This window comes from Heterocephalus glaber, unplaced genomic scaffold (assembly GCF_053883595.1).
Source record: "Heterocephalus glaber isolate CG9 unplaced genomic scaffold, H.glaber_assembly_v1.0 deba00000470, whole genome shotgun sequence".
NCBI lineage: Eukaryota > Metazoa > Chordata > Mammalia > Rodentia > Bathyergidae > Heterocephalus > Heterocephalus glaber.
Genome location: NW_028258145.1, coordinates 12,360,709 through 12,380,669, shown reverse-complemented (window position 1 = coordinate 12,380,669; position 19,961 = coordinate 12,360,709). Strand labels below are relative to the sequence as shown.

Genomic DNA, 19,961 nt, shown 5'->3' with positions numbered 1-19,961 from the left:
TAAAACTCACTTTAAAATCTTCAGAATACTAATATTATGGTTTAGCAGCTTGGAATGTAATAGTTATACTTTGTTAGTATTACTTTCAGTAAATATGCGTATTTTGCTCTAGTATTCTTCCTATTTTTAAAATTTTGTCTTTGAGGGCCGGGGATTTAGCTCAGTGCTTTCAGCGCCTGCCTCACAAGCGCAAGGTCCCAAGTTCCATCCCTGGTACCAAAAACAAAAACAATTTTGTCTTTGGTAGTTAAACTTACTTGAAATCAACTAATTTTTTTTTTCTCAAAAAAGCCCTAGATTTTTCATTGAGGGTTTGAGTAATTTAAGTATAATAGAACTTAGAGTTTATTACATCATACAATTACCCCCAGAACATATTTTAAAGATGAGTTTTTTGCTAGCCTTACAGTTGTTAAGAATTGTATTTTGGTAGTTGTTTTTCCTCAGTGTTTGTTATATTTTAATAATGTGACATCCGACATACAGGTGTGGTTTTGACTGCCTGCAAACATTGCTATCAGGCTAACAACATTATGTGAACATTATGTGTTTTGTCTCTTTAAAGAAGTTTTGAGTCCTAAGTATTGTGAAACAGTGCCAGTTTTCTTTCTGTGTATTGTGATCTTTTTAGGGAATGTATTAGGGCATCTATTTTGATACTCTATGAAACATGGTTGTCATATGCCTCAGTAACCTTGAATTAACTATACTGGGAATTCTAGGATTTTCTGATTTCCTTTTAGACGCTAAGAGATTTTTAGTTATGGAATAAATTACTGGGGAAACATTTTAAAAGCGACATGAGGTTGAGACTAGAAAGGAAAGGCATAAAGTGCGTTTGAAATGCTGCCTTGGGAGCAGTGGTATTAGAGACTCCTACAGTGGCTCTCCATCTCCTGCTTAGTGCTACGATGAATGCTGAGAAGAAAGACTTAAGAGACAGAATTAAAGAGACAGATGGGGAACTAGGGTGACCAGTGCTTGAGCGAGTAAAGGGTTGAGTGAGCAAAGGGTTGAGTGAGCAAAGGCCTTGAAAGGCCAGAACTGTTGATATTTATTGGTGACACAATCATTATTAAGTTGGAGTAAGGGGGCTATGTAAAGGGGTACATGTGGTTGCTAGGGATACATTGCTGAAGCAGGCAAGGCTTGTAAAAGAAGAGACAAAGCATTCTTGTGTTAGGCTGGGAACAGAATTTGGGTAAGAGTCACTCTGACCTTGGCTTTGTGTTATCTCTTATACTTTGGTCAGACTCACTTCTTAAGCCAATTTTGGGGTTAACTCTACAGCCTGTACTGCTTACAGCCTGCTTTGGATGTAATCGATGGGTCAGTCCCCCACACAGTGTAGATGAGGGAAAGTGAACCCAGGCTTTGATACTCCTGTTTCATTCTGACAGTTATCAGAGGAGATGCTGAGGAGCTCCCATAAAAGAAACTGGGAAGCTGAGGCTGGTGGCACACACTAGTAATCCCAGCACTCAGGGTATCTGAGACAGAAAGATTGCAAGTTTGAGCCCAGTTTGGGAAACCTAGTGGCTTCAGGAGACCCTGTTTCAAAAAAAAAAAAAAAATTAGAGGAACTAGGAGCCTGTGCTTTGTGTAACATGTGGATGAGAGAAGAATAAAGATATATCCTATTAACCATATTCCATTTAAGACTATCCAAAGCTTTCTCCAAAGAATCCTAATTATTGTTTACCTGGCCTTGAGACAACAGACAAATGTCAAACACATGGCTGTTCAATAGAGCTTGTGAAGTAATCACCTAGTTGATTAAGGATATATTCCAGAAGTCATTATTACTCGAAATAGAAATTATATAAGCAGCATGGGATTATTTTCCAGGATGTCAGACCTGCATACTATGATTGAAATAAGAATTAAAATACCATATGTCAAAAAATAAAATATACATCCTAAAGAGTAAGGAGCTCAGGTTGGGAGAAAGGAGAAGAATGCTAGCTTCTGTTTGAATGTGGATGTGAGGTGAGGCCTTGGAGGGCTGTGCCAGTTATGGTGAGCTTCCCAGCCCTTCTAAGCTAGTTTAGGCAGCCTAGTGTCACATGGCCAAGCTTATCAAAGATAAAGTGAGAGAACTGGAGAGCATCTGCCCTGATCTCCATTACCTTTCTCTCTTAGGAATTGATCCAAGTTTGTCCTACTCTGTGTGGGACATATTTATGGGTACAGCAAGGAATCCTTTTTCTTGTTAAGAAAGTGTGATGTCTAAGATGTCATAAGCTGTGAAATATGAGGTATAGATTATATTGATGGATACTTTAAATGTTTTGTGAGTATTCTGTCTCCAGGTTTTTCATACATAAATAGAAGTTGCATACAGCAATATTTTTGTTTAGCTGCTTGTATAGTATTTAGCAGGTGCATTACTTTAAAGCCATGAATTAGGCCAGAATCACTCGAATGATTTTTGAAAAATAAAAATATCTTTGTTATAAAGAGGGATTGTTAAGGCAGACCTACCGTATATGTATGGAGGAGAAATTTCCCCTATAGACAAATTTTGCAGGTCAGTGATTCAGTGGCTTCAGAAGTGTACATTTTGCCATTTACACTGCATGACTTTATGGACATAGAAAATCTAAATAGAGCCTTTATAAAAAGTATAGATACTCAGGGCAGGTTGGTTACTGGTTACTTTCCCAACAGCACATGAAATCTTTAGAGTCAAAAATATCAGAGGTTTGTTAGGCATGAACATGGTAGGTAGGTAATTTTGACTTAAGAGTAAGCCTGAAAGTCATGGGGTGAGGAGGGCCTCACAGAGGAAGGTAGGGAAAGACTAAATGCAAACTTTGCTTGTTCTAGCTGTATTTCTTAATCTTTTTTATTATTGCTCCCTCAGAAGAAAAATTAAATTTAAATCAAATTTTAGGTTTAACAGATTTAATCTCAAACTAATTAAGTTAAACTAATTTAACTTAAATTCTCTTAATGGGAGAAATTCAGTATTGAAGAATAAAATTTGGACAACTGAACAATTTGTGTCTTGGATGTATTCAATTCAAGAATTTGTCCCTGGATGTTGTACTAAAACCAAAAGTCAAAACATAATAGTTAAGAGGAATTGTTGCAATACCTGCAGTAAAAGGGAATTGAACATATTTCCAAATTCATTGTGCCACATGAATGAGGCCTGATAATCACAATGAACTCCTCGCACTTTGCTTTATTTACATTTGTTATATTTATCTTTGTTCCAGGAAACAGAAGTTGCAATCATTATGGTTAATTTGGACATGTTGGAAACCAAGGGAAAAGCTGATTGTTACATGCAGCCTGCAAATTGGAGTGAATGGTAGAACCAGGCTGAAGTACACATTGCAAAATAGGCAGCAGAGTTTGAAGCATTAACTATATAACAGGCGGAGTTTATCTTGAAAGAAACATCCATTGAGAGAGATGAAATGAAATTTTTTCAAAAATAAAACCACTAAAAAAAAAAATTTGAACTTGACCCATAGGAGTAGATCACAATTGAGAAATTGATCCACAGGAACAAATTGTTTCATTGATCATAAAGTTTTTTCAGATAAGGTTGAGCTTTGGGGGTAAAGACACAAAACATGGAACCCAAGAACCAATTTCTGCCCTCTCTAGGGAATGGAAGTTTTCCATGCTTGAAAATGCATCACCTGTTGTAATTCCAGCACTTTGGAGGATTATGTATTCGAGACTAGCCTGGGCTAAATGGTGAGACCCTGTCTCCAAAAAAAAAAAAACCCCAAAAAACAAAGGAAAAATCACTATCTAGAGTTAGCCTTTCTAAGAGGGCAACAAGTGGGTTTTCTTTTCAGTCTGCTGCTAGATTTGAAAACAATCTAAGACTAAATACCTTGTGCATTATAGATTAAAAATAAGCATTTGCAGGCTTATTTAGGAACTTCATTGTTTATAATGTTGTTTCTATGGAGACTTCTAAATCTAAGCAGCTTACCAAAATGAACTTTTGGAAAATACAACTTATTCATGCAATTACCAGTTCACACTACCTTTAAATGAATAGAGGTTTTTTCTTTTTCTTTTCGTTCTTTCTTTTTTTTTTCTGCTTAATATTGAGGTAAATATTAAAGGAAGAAATACCAATAGATTAGCAGAGAAGAGATGGCCAGGCATTTAACACAGGAAGAAGATGCACTGTCTTAGACTCTGTCTATATTTTAGTCTTAAAAATCACAGAACTGTTCCAGTTATATTTACCAATCTTGAAAAAATAAATTTAAATTTTTAATACTTTTTTTTAAATGAAAAGGAACTGTAGTCATTACTTTCAGCTTCTTTGGACGTAACTTTTACCTTTTTTATGGTCTGATTTTTAAATCTTTGCAAATATTAGAATACTGAAGGATTTTTTTTCCTCTAAGGATTTCTCCGTTATGGCTTTGTGTGACCAGATATGACCAAATGCTGAAGTGTATTCAGTATGGCAAGTACTTTACTTATATTGTCACATTTTATGCTTCCAACACCTGAGTTGAGTACTATTAATCTTTTTGTTGTTGTTTTTTGGGGGGAAGAGGTACCGGAGATGCAACTCGGGTCCTTCCGCTTGTGGGGCAGGCGACGGAACCACTGAGCTAAATCCCTGGCCCTTGTTGTTATTGTTTTTTGTTTGTTTTTTTTTTTGGTACCAGGTATCGAACTTTGATCCTTGCGCTTGCGAGGCAGGTGGCGGAACCACTGAGCTAAATCCCCGGCCCCCCTTGCTGTTATTGTTAATGTGGCAGCATTTTCACTTTCCGTTGAACAATATCTCGTTTGGTTTTTGTTGTCTTATACCCCTGTGCCCCAGACCCTCACACATGGCTTTGCCAGTTACTTGGTACTCTAGCAGTTTGCATCTGTTGCCATGGGAAAAGTTCGTTCTAATAGCCTTTTACAGCCATACATGTGGACTGATGTCATATTAACTTCTCCATTGTGATGTGGGTCATTGAGATCCTTTCTACTCTCTGTTTTGGTGGAAGATAGACTATTTCTCATATGGCAACAGAGATTCTCTTGTACAGAAAATAATTATAATTCAGTTTCAACATCACTCTGAGGGGAGAAAGAAACTAACATTTAAATATAATTTGATTTTGAACAGTTGGAGAAAATACTTTAGTTTTGTTCTGCATTTGTAGATTTCCCTGTGTATTTTTTCTTGTTGTTTACAAACAATTATACATATATTAATAATTTTATCTTCAGATATTTTCATTAGTTTTTGCTACCTACTGCTTTCCCATAATGTTTGACTTAACATTTAATCAGGAAATTCTGTTACATTTTTATGAATTTTTATGTACAGTAAAATGTATCTGTTTTAGTATAAACTTATGTGAGGTGTATGTGGATTTTTTGTGGTGCTGGGTGTTAAACCCAGGGCCTCAAGCATTCTAGACAGGTGCTCTACCACTGAACTACATTGCTGGGCCAAAATTCTTTGAATTTCAATGAACACATACAGTGTGTAACCACAGGTAAGCTAACCCAAGTTCCACCCCAACCCAGGACATTCCTTTGTCTGCTTTTTAGTCAGCCTCTCTTCCTACCCTCCTCTGACAGCAACTGACCCTTTCTCTTGTGGTTTTGTCACATACTGTGGCACATTCTTTTTATTACTGAGTAGTATTCCATTGTTTGTGTCTATGCCACAATTTAGTCATCCTTTTTTTTTTTTTTTTTTTTTTAGTCATCCTTTCTTCATTTAAAGTTTGGGTTATTTCCAGTTTTTGGCAATTATGAATGAAACTACTGTACATATTCACTTAAAAGTTTTTATGTTTTCATTTTTCTTGGGTTGGTATCTAGGAGTGGGATCACTTGGTGGTATGGTGTGTGTTCGACCTAATAAGTAACTGCCAGAATTTTCCAAAATGGTTATGGCATTTTGCATTCCTACCAGTAATGAATGAGTCCATGTTGTTCTGTATCCTTGCCAGTACTTGATATTGTCAGAATTTGTTGTTGTTTAGCCATTCTTATAGGTGTATAGTGGTATCTTATTATGGTTTTAATTTGTATTTCCTAATGATTAATGGTATCGAACATATTGTCATGTGTTTATTTGCCATCTTTGATGAAATGTCTGTCTTGAATACCTCCATATGCTTACATATGCTAAGCAGCCATTCTGCAACTACGCTACACCCTCAATCTCTTTCCCAACTTTTGATTGGATTATTATCTAATTGTTATACAAATATTAAAAAATATACATATCTATATCTTATGTAAGTCCTTTATGAGAAAAATGTTTTATCCTTGTCTGTATTTTATCTTTTCACTCTCAACATTATCTCCCCCCCCCCCCCCCCCGCCCCGGTACCGGGGATCAAACTCTGGACCTTGTGCCTTCAAGGCAGGCAGTGGAACCACTGAGCTAAATCCCTGGCCCTCAACATTATCTTTTGATAATCAAATGTTTTACAATTAAAGTCCAGTTGATCACTTTTTAAATTACAGATCATGCTTTTGGTGTTGTAATAAAGAAATCTTTGTTTAACCTAAGATCACGGAAATTTTATACCTTTTATTTTAGAAATTTTTAGCTCTGTGATCCATTTTAGCTCTGTGATTCATTTAACTTTGCATGTCGTACAATATATGAATCATATATGTAGTTTGTTGTGTTTGCATGTGGGAGTCAGTTGTTACAGCATCATTTAAAAAAAAGGATTGTTCTTCCTTGAGTTGTGTTTGGACCTTCTTTGAAAGTTTTTCTCTCACTACCATCCCCTTTTGCTCTCTGTCACATTGCTCTCCTTCATAACATGTGTACCCTTTGTTTTCTTAACTACCTCTCCTTACTCCAGGATAAGCTCCTTGAGATGGGAGCCTTTCAGTGGTCAAAGGATGTGTAATTCACCTTTCTTGTTACTATAACAATATACCCAAGACAATTAACTTACAATAAGAAAAGATTCATTTTGGCTCACAGTTTTAGAATTCTAGTCCATGGTTAATAACCCCACTGCTCTTGGGCCCCTGGCAAAGTAGCACATCATGGCCAGGAGTGAGTGGCAGAGCAGAGCTACTCATTTCATGGGGGCCAGAAATCAAAAGAGTGAGACTAATGCCCCACCTTCCCCTTTTAGGGCATACCCAGAATGACCTATGACCTCCCATCAGGCCCCAACTCTTAAAGGCTCTACCACCACTCAACAATACCAAGTCGAACAGCAAGCCTCTAACTTATGGGCCATGGAGAACATTCCACATCTAAAGTATAGCAACTCTTAAACATCAAAAGGCCTTAATTATGGCATGAAAGCACAGTATGTAAATGAATAGGAATGGTACTCTCTCCTGCCTGAGAAATACTTCCTTCACTTGGCTTCCAGGACTCCATATGTTCCTGGATTTCATTCACCCCTTTTGGCTATTTCTTCTTGGTTTCTTGGGGTTACTGTTTCTCAGTTTTTCAGCATTTAAATGTTAGAGTCCCCCATGGCTCAATTCTGTTATTCCTGACCTTTAAACCCTTACTTCCTGAATAATTTCATCACACAGCACTTAGCGTTGGTCATATATCAATGATTTCAAAATTTCTACCTCCAGTCCTCTCTGTGCTCTTGACTTTATCACACTAACTACTTAGTATCTTCACTTTGATGTTTAGTGGCCATCTTCACTGTAACATGTTTCAAAGTAAACTCCTGATCTTCCCCAATCCTTCTCTTCCATTTCAATTCCAGTGAACCGAAGCTCTACCTTACCCATTGCTTAGGCCAAAAACTTTGGAACTATTTTCCTTATTTTTTCTCACATTCCACATTGAACCTTCACCAAGTCCTATTGGTTCAGCCTTGAAATAGATCCAGATTTAGACCACGTCTTAACTTCTCCCATGGCTAAGAAGCTGCCATGATCTCTTGTGGATTAATGAAATAACCTCTTAACTGATACTGTTTCTGCTTGTCATTTTTTCAGTCTACTCTAAACATAATGGCTATAGTGGATATTTTAAAAATAGTTCATGTCCCTCTAATGCTAAAATGTTTCACAGACAATTCCTTACAAGAAGCCATGAGAGCCTCATCTGGTCTGGCATTCTGTTCCTTCTTGACGGCTCTCTTTCCCATCTAGCCACCCACTGTATTCCAGCTGCCCTAGTTTCCTTCCTGCTCCTCATACTCATCAGGCACACACCTACCTTTGGGTTTCTACTCCATCTTCTCTGTTCCTTTGACCCCTTCAGGTCTTTGCTGAACTGTCACCTTCCACTGAGACCTTCCTTAACCACCCTGCTCAAAATGGCACCTGTCTCCTTGCCCAAGCCAGCTCCACCCTTCCTATTCCCTTTCCCTTTTCTTTATTGTGTTTATCATTCTCTTTCATAGCATATGTGTTATTTTTTTATGTTTTCCCCTAGTGTAATAGAGTAGGCCATGAGAGTCTTAAACTCAGTACATAGTCCCTCCTTCTCTATGGTTTCATTTTCCAGGGTTTTGGTTACCCATAGGCAGCACAGTCCAAAAATATTAAAGGAAACATTCCAGAAATAAAGAATTCATGTTTTAAATTGCACACCATCTTGAATAGCATTATGAAGTCTAGTGCTGTCTTGTCTTGCCCAAGACAAGAATCATCTGTTTTTCCAGTGTAAATTGGATGTATATGGTATCCACCTTTTGGACACTTGGTAGCTATCTGGGTTATCAGATTGACTGTCAAGGTGCTTGTGTTCAAGCAACCCTTGTTTTAATCATGGCCCTAAAGTGCAAGAGTAGTGATGCTGGCAATTCAGATGTGTCAAAGAAAAACTGCAAACTGCTTCTTTTAGGTAAAAAGGTAAATGTTCTAGACTAAATAAGGGTAGGAAAATTCGTATGCTGAGGTTGCAGATATCTATGGTAGAAATAAATTTTCTACCATAAAACTGTGAAGAAGGAAAAAGAAATTTGTGTGACTTTTGCTTTTGTACCTCAAACTGCAAAAGTGAAGCCATAGTGCATGCATGTAAGTGCTTAGTTGAGATTAAAAAAAGGCATTGCTATATAGGGTTTAGTACTTTTCATGCATAGTTTTAACTCATCCTCTGGGGGTCTTGGGAAATACCCCCTCATACCATAAGGGAGGACTACTGTATTTCCAAAACTGCATCAAACTCATGCTGACTCATCCTCTATTTTCTTTCCTGTTTCACAGTAACATCTATCCTGTGACCTTAGTTTAAGATAACTGGAGTCACTCATGAAGTCATTCCAAGGAACAAGGGACCCAGCAGCCCCCTGTGGCCTCTGCAGCCTCACTTCTGCTGTCCTTTCACTTCAACAGAAGCTTCTTCAGGCTTGTATGATAGTTCATTGCAGCTTCCAAACCCTACCACACTTGCATCTTTTGCACATGCTGATTCTGCTACCTTCTGCTGAGAAAATTCCCACTTCGCCTTCAGATCTAAGCTCAGCCTTTTCTTTTCAGTGCCTTCTGTGCAGAATTCTTTGTACCCTGAGTATCTCCTCCACTTTTTTTGTTGTTCTACATAGGTTTCCTTTGTGTGTACTACATTGCAAGAATGTTTACTTAGCTTTGATCCATGATGCCTGGGGTCTGTTATTCTGTCCTTAAAATGTGAGGCTTTCTAGTACATACTATGTTCACTTACAGAGTAGATGAAAAGTGTGTGTTGGTTGACTTCCCACAGGTCCATCAGTATTCTTTTTTTCCATATTTCTTATCACTTTTAAGTTCTTTTAATGTGTAGTTGTTTCTTCTGCTTTCTTTTTTCTTAGAGCTCCTCTCACATTTGCTTTTCTTGGGCTTAGCAAATGACTCCATAAATATCGTTGGCTTTTCTATTATCTTGCCTGCATGAAGCATGTGCCTTCTCCACAGAGTCAGTCCTCTACTTTTCATTTCAGTAAGCCTGGAGATTTGGTTCCCTAGAATCTTCCCACATCCACAAGATACAATTTTTCGGTGTCTTTCCTTAATCCACTGTGTCTGTGAGTGCAGTTTTTGTGACTCTGTCTTCATTCTTCATCATATCACATATTTGTCATTGTTTCTTGCTCAAAGGTATAGTCTTTTTTTTCTTTTTGGTACTGGGGATCAAACTCAGGACCTTGCACTTGCAAGGCAGGCATGGTGCCACTGAGCTAAATCCCCAGCCCTCAAAGGTATAAAGTCCAGTTAGTACCACAAAAAGTACTTTTTTAGGGACTCTATTCAGAGCCTTAAATTAGGTTTGCTGGGTGGGATAGCAGGACATCCCATGCTCAGTGTCACTTCCTGACATAACACATTATTGCTAATACCTGATTATGTGTGTCTGCTGTAAGTATTGTACCACACATCTGATTGCTGAGGCTGTATTAGTACACTTGCCAACCACAGGACTTCAGTGGCAATTAAACTTTCCATAATTACTGGTAAGAAAGTGGCTTTTAGTTTTTAATCTAATGATAGGATGCAATTAGACTTTTCAGAATATGGTTGTTATGGCTTGTGTTTAGATGTCCCCCCACATTCTCATGTGGATGAGGTGAGGTTTTCTTTTTCAGAGGTGGCTGAATCTAGAGTGTGTGATGCTGTGATTAATAAACCAGTACATGTGAGTGATTGGTTTGGCACTGCCCTAATCCCGGTAGTCTGGATAAGATAAAAGGGGCAGAAAGACACAGTTAAGGTCTCTTGTTGCTTTTGCTGTCTTCTGCCGCCATAAACTGTTTCCCCTCTGCCACCCTGCCTTGGAGCTAATTGATTATGGACTGTACCCTTTAACTATGGGTGTCAGGCATTTTGTCCCAGCAATGAGAAAAAAGTAACTAACACAACAGTTTAGTGGACAATTGTGTTGGTAAGAAAAATTTCCTTAGAAAAAAGAAGATAGGTTTTATATGAATTCATCATTAAGGTTTAATTAGTGACTAACTGTAAGCAGATGATGTGATAGGTCAGGAAGTGACACCAAGCATGGAATGTTCTGCTGTCCCACCCAGTGTACCTAATACACAGCTCTGGAAAGAGCCCCTAACTATTTTCTGTGGTACTAACTAGACTCTTAAGTGGACACCTCTGATATACTCACTGTGCTCCTCATGTGTTGTCCTAATCTATTCCTCTTAACCTCTTTCATTCCTTTGCAACCTGAGACTAGTGAATCCGTTGTTTCCCACCAAATTAAATTCTTGTAGTTGCTGTTTACTTTCTCTAGATAAGGAATTCTTCTTCCCTTCTAGTGCTCAGAGATTTTTTTTTCCTACCTAACATGCCTCATCTGATGTTATTTCTTTCCTGAATTCAATGATATTGCTTACCTTGGAAACTGCCCTTGCCTTCAACAGCCTCCTCCAAATATCTGTATCCATCAGTGTTCGTTTCCAGTGGCTCTCACTTCTTTTCTGTCCTACATAGAAGAAGTTTGTGACCCATTGCTTATGTGCCACATGGTAACCGGGCATGCAGCGGATTTTCAGTATAGCAGTGAATGGAAAGCTTAAGATGAAGCATATGCATTGTTTAAAAAATAAGTTGGGTATGGTGGTATACCCTGCACTCCTAGAACTCCAGAGGCTGAGGCAGAAGGATCATGAGTTCAGGACCAGCCTGGGCTGTTTAGCAAGTTCAAGGTCAGCCTGGACTACATAGTGAGACTGTCTCAACAGATCTAAATAAATAAATAAATACATACATACATACATAAATAAATAAATAAAAACTTAGGCCAATTCTGATATGCTTTGTATGTCTGTGCTTTTCAGATTGTGAAAACACAACCAGTACCTCTGTTTGTCATAGAACTTTTGCTGCAGAGTCACTTCACATTGAAAGAATGTTTTATGTTAGCTACTAAGGATTTGAGAATGCTCAGTGATGTAGTGTTAGGTCACAAGGTCAGCCAAGCTTATTCTATCTAATGTCTCAGATGATGATTGTTGTTAGCATTCTGTGTCCAGCAGTGGTGGGTATTAGTGTGTGTATGAAAGAGAGAGATGGTGTGCAAGAGCACAGCAGTAAGCTTCTTCCTTTTGTCACACGTGAGTGAAGCTATTTGTTGCAGCACAGTTCACTGTAATCATAGACAAGGACACTGTCTCAGTAGAGAGAGCATCGAGAGCATCCTTGTGTACCATACTGTAGTGTACAGAATAGGGTACTATACCATGGAAAGAATGAGATAGGTCTACATCATTATATGGGTCTCCAGGGGAGATTGAGAAACAAACAAACTCACAGAGCAAAGCAATCAGCTGCTACCATTATATTCATGAAGAAACACTTCATATATACACATGCATAGATTTGTGCAATATTTTTGGAAGGATGTGTGAGATGGTAGTGTCCTCCCAGGAAGAGACCTGAAGTGGATGGGAATTGTCAATGGAAAGGGAACTCATTTTGCACTGTGTTCTCCTTGACAATGTTTGCATTTTTAAAAATACCACATCCATATTAAACCGCCCGCCTTCCTCTCCTCCCCTCCCCACCCTTTCTTTCCCTCCCGTTTCCCTCCCTTTCTTCCCTTCCCTTCGCCTTCCTTCTTTCCTTTCTTTTTTTTCCTTCTCCTTATCATTCTTTTTTTCTTTCTTTAATGCTGGGGATCTATCTAAGGGCTTGCACATGATAGCCAAATGCTCTATACTGAGCTACACCCCCAGCTCCTTTTTACACAAATATGCTCCTTTTTTGGGGGGGGGGTACTGGGGATTGAACTTGGGTCCTTGCACTTGCGCAGCAGGCAATGAAACCACTGAGCTAAATCCCCGGCCCTTATGTGTCCTTTTTTTATTATCTCATGATGCATTGAAAAGTAGGATAGCAGTGCCTTGAAATTAGCATAGCTTCTCTTGTACCCTTCTTCCCTCATTCTCTATTGTTCTAGTCACTGTATGCATGTATGGTTTGCAGCTTTGGATAGAAACACCAGCTTTGCAGTCAAATTGAACCTGTGTCTATAGCCTACTATCTTGGATGATAACTCATTTTGTCTGACTCTTAATCGTCTCATCTAGGCTGTGGGAATAATAATATGTGTAACTCAGATGTGTTTAATAAGGATTAAATAAGGAAATGTACTATGAGTTAGCATAGTGATGGGCATATAATAGAAGTTCTGTAAATGATAATTATTTTTATGTTAATTGAATTATGTTAATATTAAGAATAACATAATTATTTTATGTTAATTAACTTGTTCAGATTTTTAAATCCCTAATTTTTCAGCTATTATTATAGTTGGACTATGCTTAACATTTTTGTTTCCCCTGGTATGCTTCAGTGAAACATGCCTAATTTTGGGTACCACCTTGACTCATAGAGTATTCAAGTCTTTTAAATAAAAGTAGCATTTATTGCCCTCCTCCTTGTAAATGGGAGTTTACTGATTTCTTACAGTGTGTGTGTGTGTGTGTGTGTGTGTGTGTGTCTGTGTGTGTAAGCATATTACTGTGTATGTTGAATATTATATTTTATTTACTTATGTAGCAAGATTGCCACAATTTCATCCATATTATGGATTTGGCAGGTCAAAAGTTGGTGATAATGATAATATTAGAATCCATTTCTAATCTGAATATATTGTATAAGTAAAGGTTTATGGCTAAGTTATCTGTTTTATTATGAAAGACTTTTCTTTTCTAGCTGTTTCAATCTCACATGGCATCAAAGATTGCATCTATGGACTCACAAGTATCCAGTAGTGAACAGAGAGTAAGTATGGCTTTTATGCAGATCATATATTTTTCTTTCATTGCCATGATTTCAAAATAACTCAGAGGATTTGCAGACTTTTGTAGAAAAGGGTTTGTTTAACTTTACCTTGAATGTGAATTAATTTTTCTGTTGATTCAAGTGAAACATCAATAGTATATTGTTGAATGTCCACAATATTCCTATTCTATTTGACATTAAGCAATCTTTTTCTCTTTCTTTTCTTGTCTTTTATTTTGGGGGGTCTGTTTTTGGCATTAAGCAGCATCCCATGGAAAGACTAGCACTATTTTTGCTGAGCACATTGCAAGCTGGGGAGGAGCAAAGAGCTGTGGGGTGTCAGAATGCAGGAAGCCGCCTGCTATGAGATTAGATCTGATGCTTCCAAAGTCCTTTTGAGTTTGCCTGTGTAGTAAGGATGGTTTTAGTAATTCATATCAAAAGTTATGTTTTAAAAGAGGATAAGTTTAACTTGATGAAAGATATGTTGTCAGTTAAAACAAAATTGCAAGCACAAGCATGATAATAAGATTGAATAATTTCTTTTAGTTTTGTGTTCCAATAATTATAGTTTCTTGTTTCTCCCTCTTCCTCCATACATGCCAGGGTCCCCACAGTTTTGATAAATCTGAACTTGACTAACAGACTGCCATCCTTTCCTGTCAATCATTAGTAATAACAATCTCTTCTATCTTTATTACCTTGCAGACTTTTTGAGTTACTCATCTCCCTCCTAACTCATTGCTTTGCCAAGACTAGTGTCAGTCACCTCTGTCTTTAGTGACAGATCCATGGAGTAGCTGTGGCTTAGTTTTCATTTGCTCTGACCCCTCTTCTGCATTATGTCATGGAGACCACACCTCCATTTTTTAAATGCTTCTTTTGGTACTGTGACATTAAAAACATGTAGTTGTACACAGGCAGGGAATTCTAGGGGTCATTTAGTTTAGCTTTCATGTAAAAAACTAGCAGATGTTCTTATTTTGAACATATTCATGCACTTTTTGTAAAAAATAATAACATCATGCTTACATGACTGAGAGAATCAGAGGGCATTAAAGAGAATGTAGTGTACCAACTTCGTGTTGCTGCACGACGCATTATTGTGAACTTAGCTGTTTTAAACAGTTGACTTTTTATTGTCTCCCAGTTATGCAGGTCAGAAAGTCGGGCATGGCCCATAGGTTCTCCTCTCATTATCATGCCCATGGTGTCAGCTGCCTGGCTTCTTATGTGGGTCTCCCTTTCCAGGCTCTTTCAGGTTATTGGCAGAATCCAGCTACTTGCAGACTTTGATATCATCAGCACTTAGAGACCATTTCTGGCCCCTTGTCTCGTGGCTGTCCCTCCTAGAAGCCAGCCAGGGCAAACTACCCTTGAGTTCCCTTCATGCTTCAGATCTTTTAGGCCTGGATATGCATAGGTCTGGTAAGGGCTCACTCTAGTAGGTCAGGACCACCCAGTTGGCCTCTCTTTCTCAGGTTCCTGAGTTCACATCTTAATCATATTTTCAATCTGTTCTCAGCTGCACTTAGATTTCTTTTTTATTCAGTAACTGAAATTGTTTGTGCACCAGGTGCCATCAGGTTTGGACCCTATCTCAGTTCTGCCTGCCTACTATATACAGTAAAAAGCAATTCTTCCTCACCTAAGCTCCAAGTCTACTGCCTAATGGTAACCACTCTCATTAGTTTGTCACTATCCTGTGAGATGTCTCATTCCATATTCATAGACTGTATTTGTAAGGATATATGCATATATGATTATGTACACACATTTACTTTTATTAGAATCATAGTAAATAAAGAACTGCTTGGATTCTTAGTTTTTGTTTTTGTTTTTTTTTTTGTACCGGGGATCAAACTCAGGTCCTTGCTCTTGCGCAGCAGGCGGCGAAACCACTGAGCTAAATCCTGGCCCTGGATTCTTAGTTTTTGAGATTCATACATATCTTGGCATGTGTCAGTAGTTTAATATTCCATCCTACAGGGTACTATAATTTGTTTTTCTACTTATTTATTAGCTATTTGTGTTGTTTACAGTTTTTTAAGGAATAAAATTGGTATGAACAAGTTCTTGTATGGTTAATGTTTCAGCTTACGTTGGGTACCTCTAAGTTGGACTTTTTCACTGTATAGCAGTGTGTTTAGCTTTGTAAGACGCTAACAGTTTTCTAAAGTTGCTGCACGTCACATATTTACACCAGTACATTTGTCAGCATTCCAGTTCTTCATTATCTTCACACTGTTAGCTTTTAAATTTTAGCCATTTTATTGCATGTTCACTGATATTTTATAGTTCCCATTCACATTTCTTTAGTGACTAATGTTTTTGTTTTATTTACTTTTAGTTTGTTTTTTTAATAGTGTACTATCTGTGTGTCCCATTTGCTTTTTCATTTTCTTCATTCCTGCCTTCTTTAGGATCAATACTTTTATCATTTGATTTTATTTCCACTATTTATTTACTAGCTATAGCTTTCTGTCTTTTAAAATAGTAGTTGATCATATTTAATGACTTTAAGTTCTCCATTTTATGAGTGTATATGCTGTAGTTTATTTGGACATTTTCCTGTTTTGGGAAACCAAACGTTTTAATGTTAGAATTGTGCTGGACTCTTGCTGCTTAAAGGAGACTAGGAATGTGTTTTGAGTGTCTAAATGAATTCTCACAAATTTACTTAATCACTTGTGTCCCAGGTAAGGGATAGTGAATCTCTAATTCCTTTCATAAATTATACTTATCTTTGCAAGTGCACCATGTCATGTTTCAGTCAAGTTATTTTAAATGTTGCTGTCATTTTTGTTTTCCTTCAGAAAAGAGAAACTATTCGTTCCTTGACTATGTGTGGCCATGTTGGTTTTGAGAGTTTGCCTGATCAGCTTGTCAGTAGATCCATTCAGCAAGGCTTCTGTTTCAACATTCTCTGTGTGGGTGAGTGCCAGCAACCCCTCCTGAGTGTTTCCCTCAAGGGCCTTGCATTCCCTTATTCTCTGTAGGAGTAATTTGATGCTCATGTTATCAATTTGAGATCATGGCCCCAGAGATTTTCTCAGTTGTTTAAATTCTGTTAGGTTTTCTTTTAAGCTTTAAATCTTTTATTTGTTTTGTAAACATTTAAATGCTCTTGAGTTCTGAATAACTTAGCATTTCTCTGGTCTGTTAATGATTTAAGAACAACCTTAGCATTAAAACAACCTGATATTTGAAATATTTGGAATCCTTCAAACTACTCTAGGAGTTTGCAGTTACAGTTCTTCTTAGTCACCCTATACACTTGTGAAGATGATGCCTTTGTTTCTTTCAGGAGAAACTGGAATTGGAAAATCAACACTGATTAATACATTGTTTAATACTAATTTTGAAGAACATGAATGCTCACATTTTTGCCCAGATGTTAAACTTAAAGCTCAGACATATGAACTCCAGGAAAGTAATGTACGGTTAAAATTGACCATTGTGAATACAGTGGGATTTGGTGACCAAATAAATAAAGAAGAAAGGTATGTGTTTTTTTCTTGTAATAAAATAAGATAAAATATAATAAAACAAGTTCTCTTATTTTAGGATCAAGTTATTTATTTGGCTTTTTGCCCTTTGAGATGTGGTCTGAATTCCTTAAGGTAATGCCTACCTTTCCTCCCAGACATTATTTTTAACAATTAAGCAGTGTTTTGTTCTTATTAACACATTGAAATTTTTGTGTCCAGTTGTCTAATTTCTTTGAAATAATTTTAATCATATTCAACTGTGTATTGTAGCAAAAAGTTTTAATTATTTTCTAATATTCATTATATATTCTGTGATCAGTACTGAATTCAGGCAGAATGAAAAAATAATACAAGATACAAGGACAAATATATGCAGTGTCCAAATACATGGTACATGAATTTTTTTTTGGCTAAATTCTGACTAAAATGTCCACTTATATTATTAAGCATTGTAGGAAAGTTTTGATAGTGAAATTTTAATTTATATTTTATCTTGTCATTATTTCTTTTCTATATTTCTCCTGTAGTATTATAAAGATTTTCATTTCTATATCAGATTTAAAGTATGAAAGAAAAGGGGAAATGGATTGGTGTAAAGTAGTAGCTTGGTTCTTTTTCCTTTTTGAAAGTATATATTTTCATTATTATAAGCAGTTTTATAGTGGGAAAATATTTTGCATAAATTGACTATGTGATATAAGACCATGGGTTTTTAGTACTGTGTTCTGCCTTAAATAATGAATAAATGATTTATTTACACCTTCTGGAAAGAACAGATTAGTGGAAGGGGCAAAGGCCTGTAAGACCTTACTTTAAATATTATTAGTACTTATAAGATGAATATCAACTTAGAGCTAATTAGTACATGCCAATGAAAATATTTTTAAGGGAACTTAAACATAGAGTCAGTATGCTTGACCTGCTGAGTAGATTTTATTGTATTGTGGAGTAACATCCATAATAGATGTAACTGGGTAAGTGTATCCTTAAAATAAATTTTAACTTGCTTTTCCCCATTAATTTATTTACTAGACTGTTTTCTGTCAGTTAACAAAGTAATATACAGAGATATTATGAGATGAAAATGCCACCTAGTTCAGACTACTTGGGATCCACTTTAGCTGTCCCCTCAGACCCAGGCTTATCTCTGTCCTCAGAGGAACCATTGCTGTGAGTTAGGCATTTTCCCAGACTTTTTCAGTTCTTATTGGGATTATAGGCATGTGCTACCATACCTGGCTTTAGATCTCACTGATCTTAGGTGTTTGTCTAATGAGTTTTGATAAATATATATTCTGTGACCACCAGCACACCTCTAACTTAGGAACTGGCCGTGACTATGATCCTGCAGGTCAGTGCCTGACCACAGCTTAAGGGGCCCATTCCAGATCTGCAAAGCTTTCCACCTATGCAGCTTCTTTCTCTCCAGTGTCCTGTCTACAGAGTCCAGCCATCCTTGTCCCCTGTAACTCATAAGTCCATCACGCTCTTATTGTCTCTCTTTGCACTCTGCCCAGGAAATTTTTCTTCACATTGGAAGCCAAAGAAATCATAGGGTTCCCCTCCTGCATTTCCCTTCTCAGTGATCACAGTTGTATAGGTCCTATTGGATTTTTCCAGGTATCTAGGATTAAGTCCAGTGCTAGGTATTCCATTATGGTGGACACAGGCTTCATTTTCCATTTTTTATGCTGGACTGTAGTGTGGAGGACTTCCATACTATGTTGAATAGTCTATTTTGATGGGAGTATCTTTGCCCTGTCCTCATCCCAAAGGTAAATCTTTACTTTTTCCATATATCATGCTTGCTTTGTTTTTAATTGTTTTTGGCTTTGGGTTTATTTAGGTAGAATAAGAAAATTCTTTTATTTTGCTAGCAAAAATTATATTTTTAAAAAACATATGAATAGACAAGTACTTTTTATGAGTTGTTTTTCTTTATGGAGACATTGTGGTTCCTTTTACTTTTGCTTGGTGCTCAGGGTCCAACCCAGCGCCTTGCACATGCTAATAACCATGGAGTATACCACTGAGCTATACCTCCAGTCCACTTATGATCTCATTTTTTTATCCTTTGTTTTACACATGTCTGTTGCATTCTGAATAATTAATTTTGATCTTTTTCCAGTTGTTAATTCTCTCTTTAACTTGGTCTAATCTACTCATTGCATTTCCCATTTCGGTTACTTTATTTTTCAAATCTGTGCATTCTGTGTGATTTATTGTCCTACTTGCAGGATCATTTTTTATTAGTTTCCTGTTCCCAGTATCTATATTCAAGTTTTCATTTTATTTTATTATTATTAAAGGTGGATGCTTTATCATTTTGGTTATTTATTGTCCATTGTCATGTGCTTGGTTATTTTTTATTATAGCTCTCATGATCTTTGAAAATTATTTGCTAGGATACTTTGAGATCTAAGGTGAAGATGTCTGCCTTTGAACAAATTTAGATTTGCTTATGCTAGGACCTGGACATAGAGATCCCTAAAGAGATCTAGATACGGTAGATTCCAGACCTCCTTCATGGCTTGCAGTTCCCAGAATCAGAGGACTTACATGTACTATATGTGCAAGGCTGACACTGGCCACTAGCTCCAGGGGTGTGTTGTTTCTTTTCTTTCTTTTTTTTTTTTCTTTCCTTTTCCTTACTTCATTTTATGCCAATGTTACTGGTTGGTTGCTCAGGTCCAGAACCTTGCCACTCCTCCAAAACACGTGGGACACTTTGTAAAAATGAAAAAAAGACTGTATTCAAAGTTTATCTTCATACTGCCTCAAATCACCATTTCCCTATGCAAGGGCCGTTCT

The 19,961-nt window shown here is 37.1% G+C and overlaps 1 protein-coding gene across 4 annotated transcripts in view; it reads left to right on the top strand.

Moving 5' to 3' along the window:
- The window catches only part of Septin10 (septin 10), a 56,893-nt gene that overhangs the window by 6,893 nt on the left and 30,039 nt on the right, over nt 1-19,961 (top strand). For all 4 annotated transcript variants that reach the window (XR_015448505.1, XM_004921079.4, XM_087204226.1 and 1 more), the window contains exons 2-4: nt 13,591-13,659; nt 16,476-16,593; nt 16,967-17,162. Coding sequence is in view for 3 of the 4 variants with exons in the window: in XM_004921079.4 (XP_004921136.2) it covers nt 13,591-13,659; nt 16,476-16,593; nt 16,967-17,162 (383 nt within the window). In the remaining variant the exon portion in view is untranslated. The remainder of the gene's footprint in view (nt 1-13,590; nt 13,660-16,475; nt 16,594-16,966; nt 17,163-19,961) is intronic.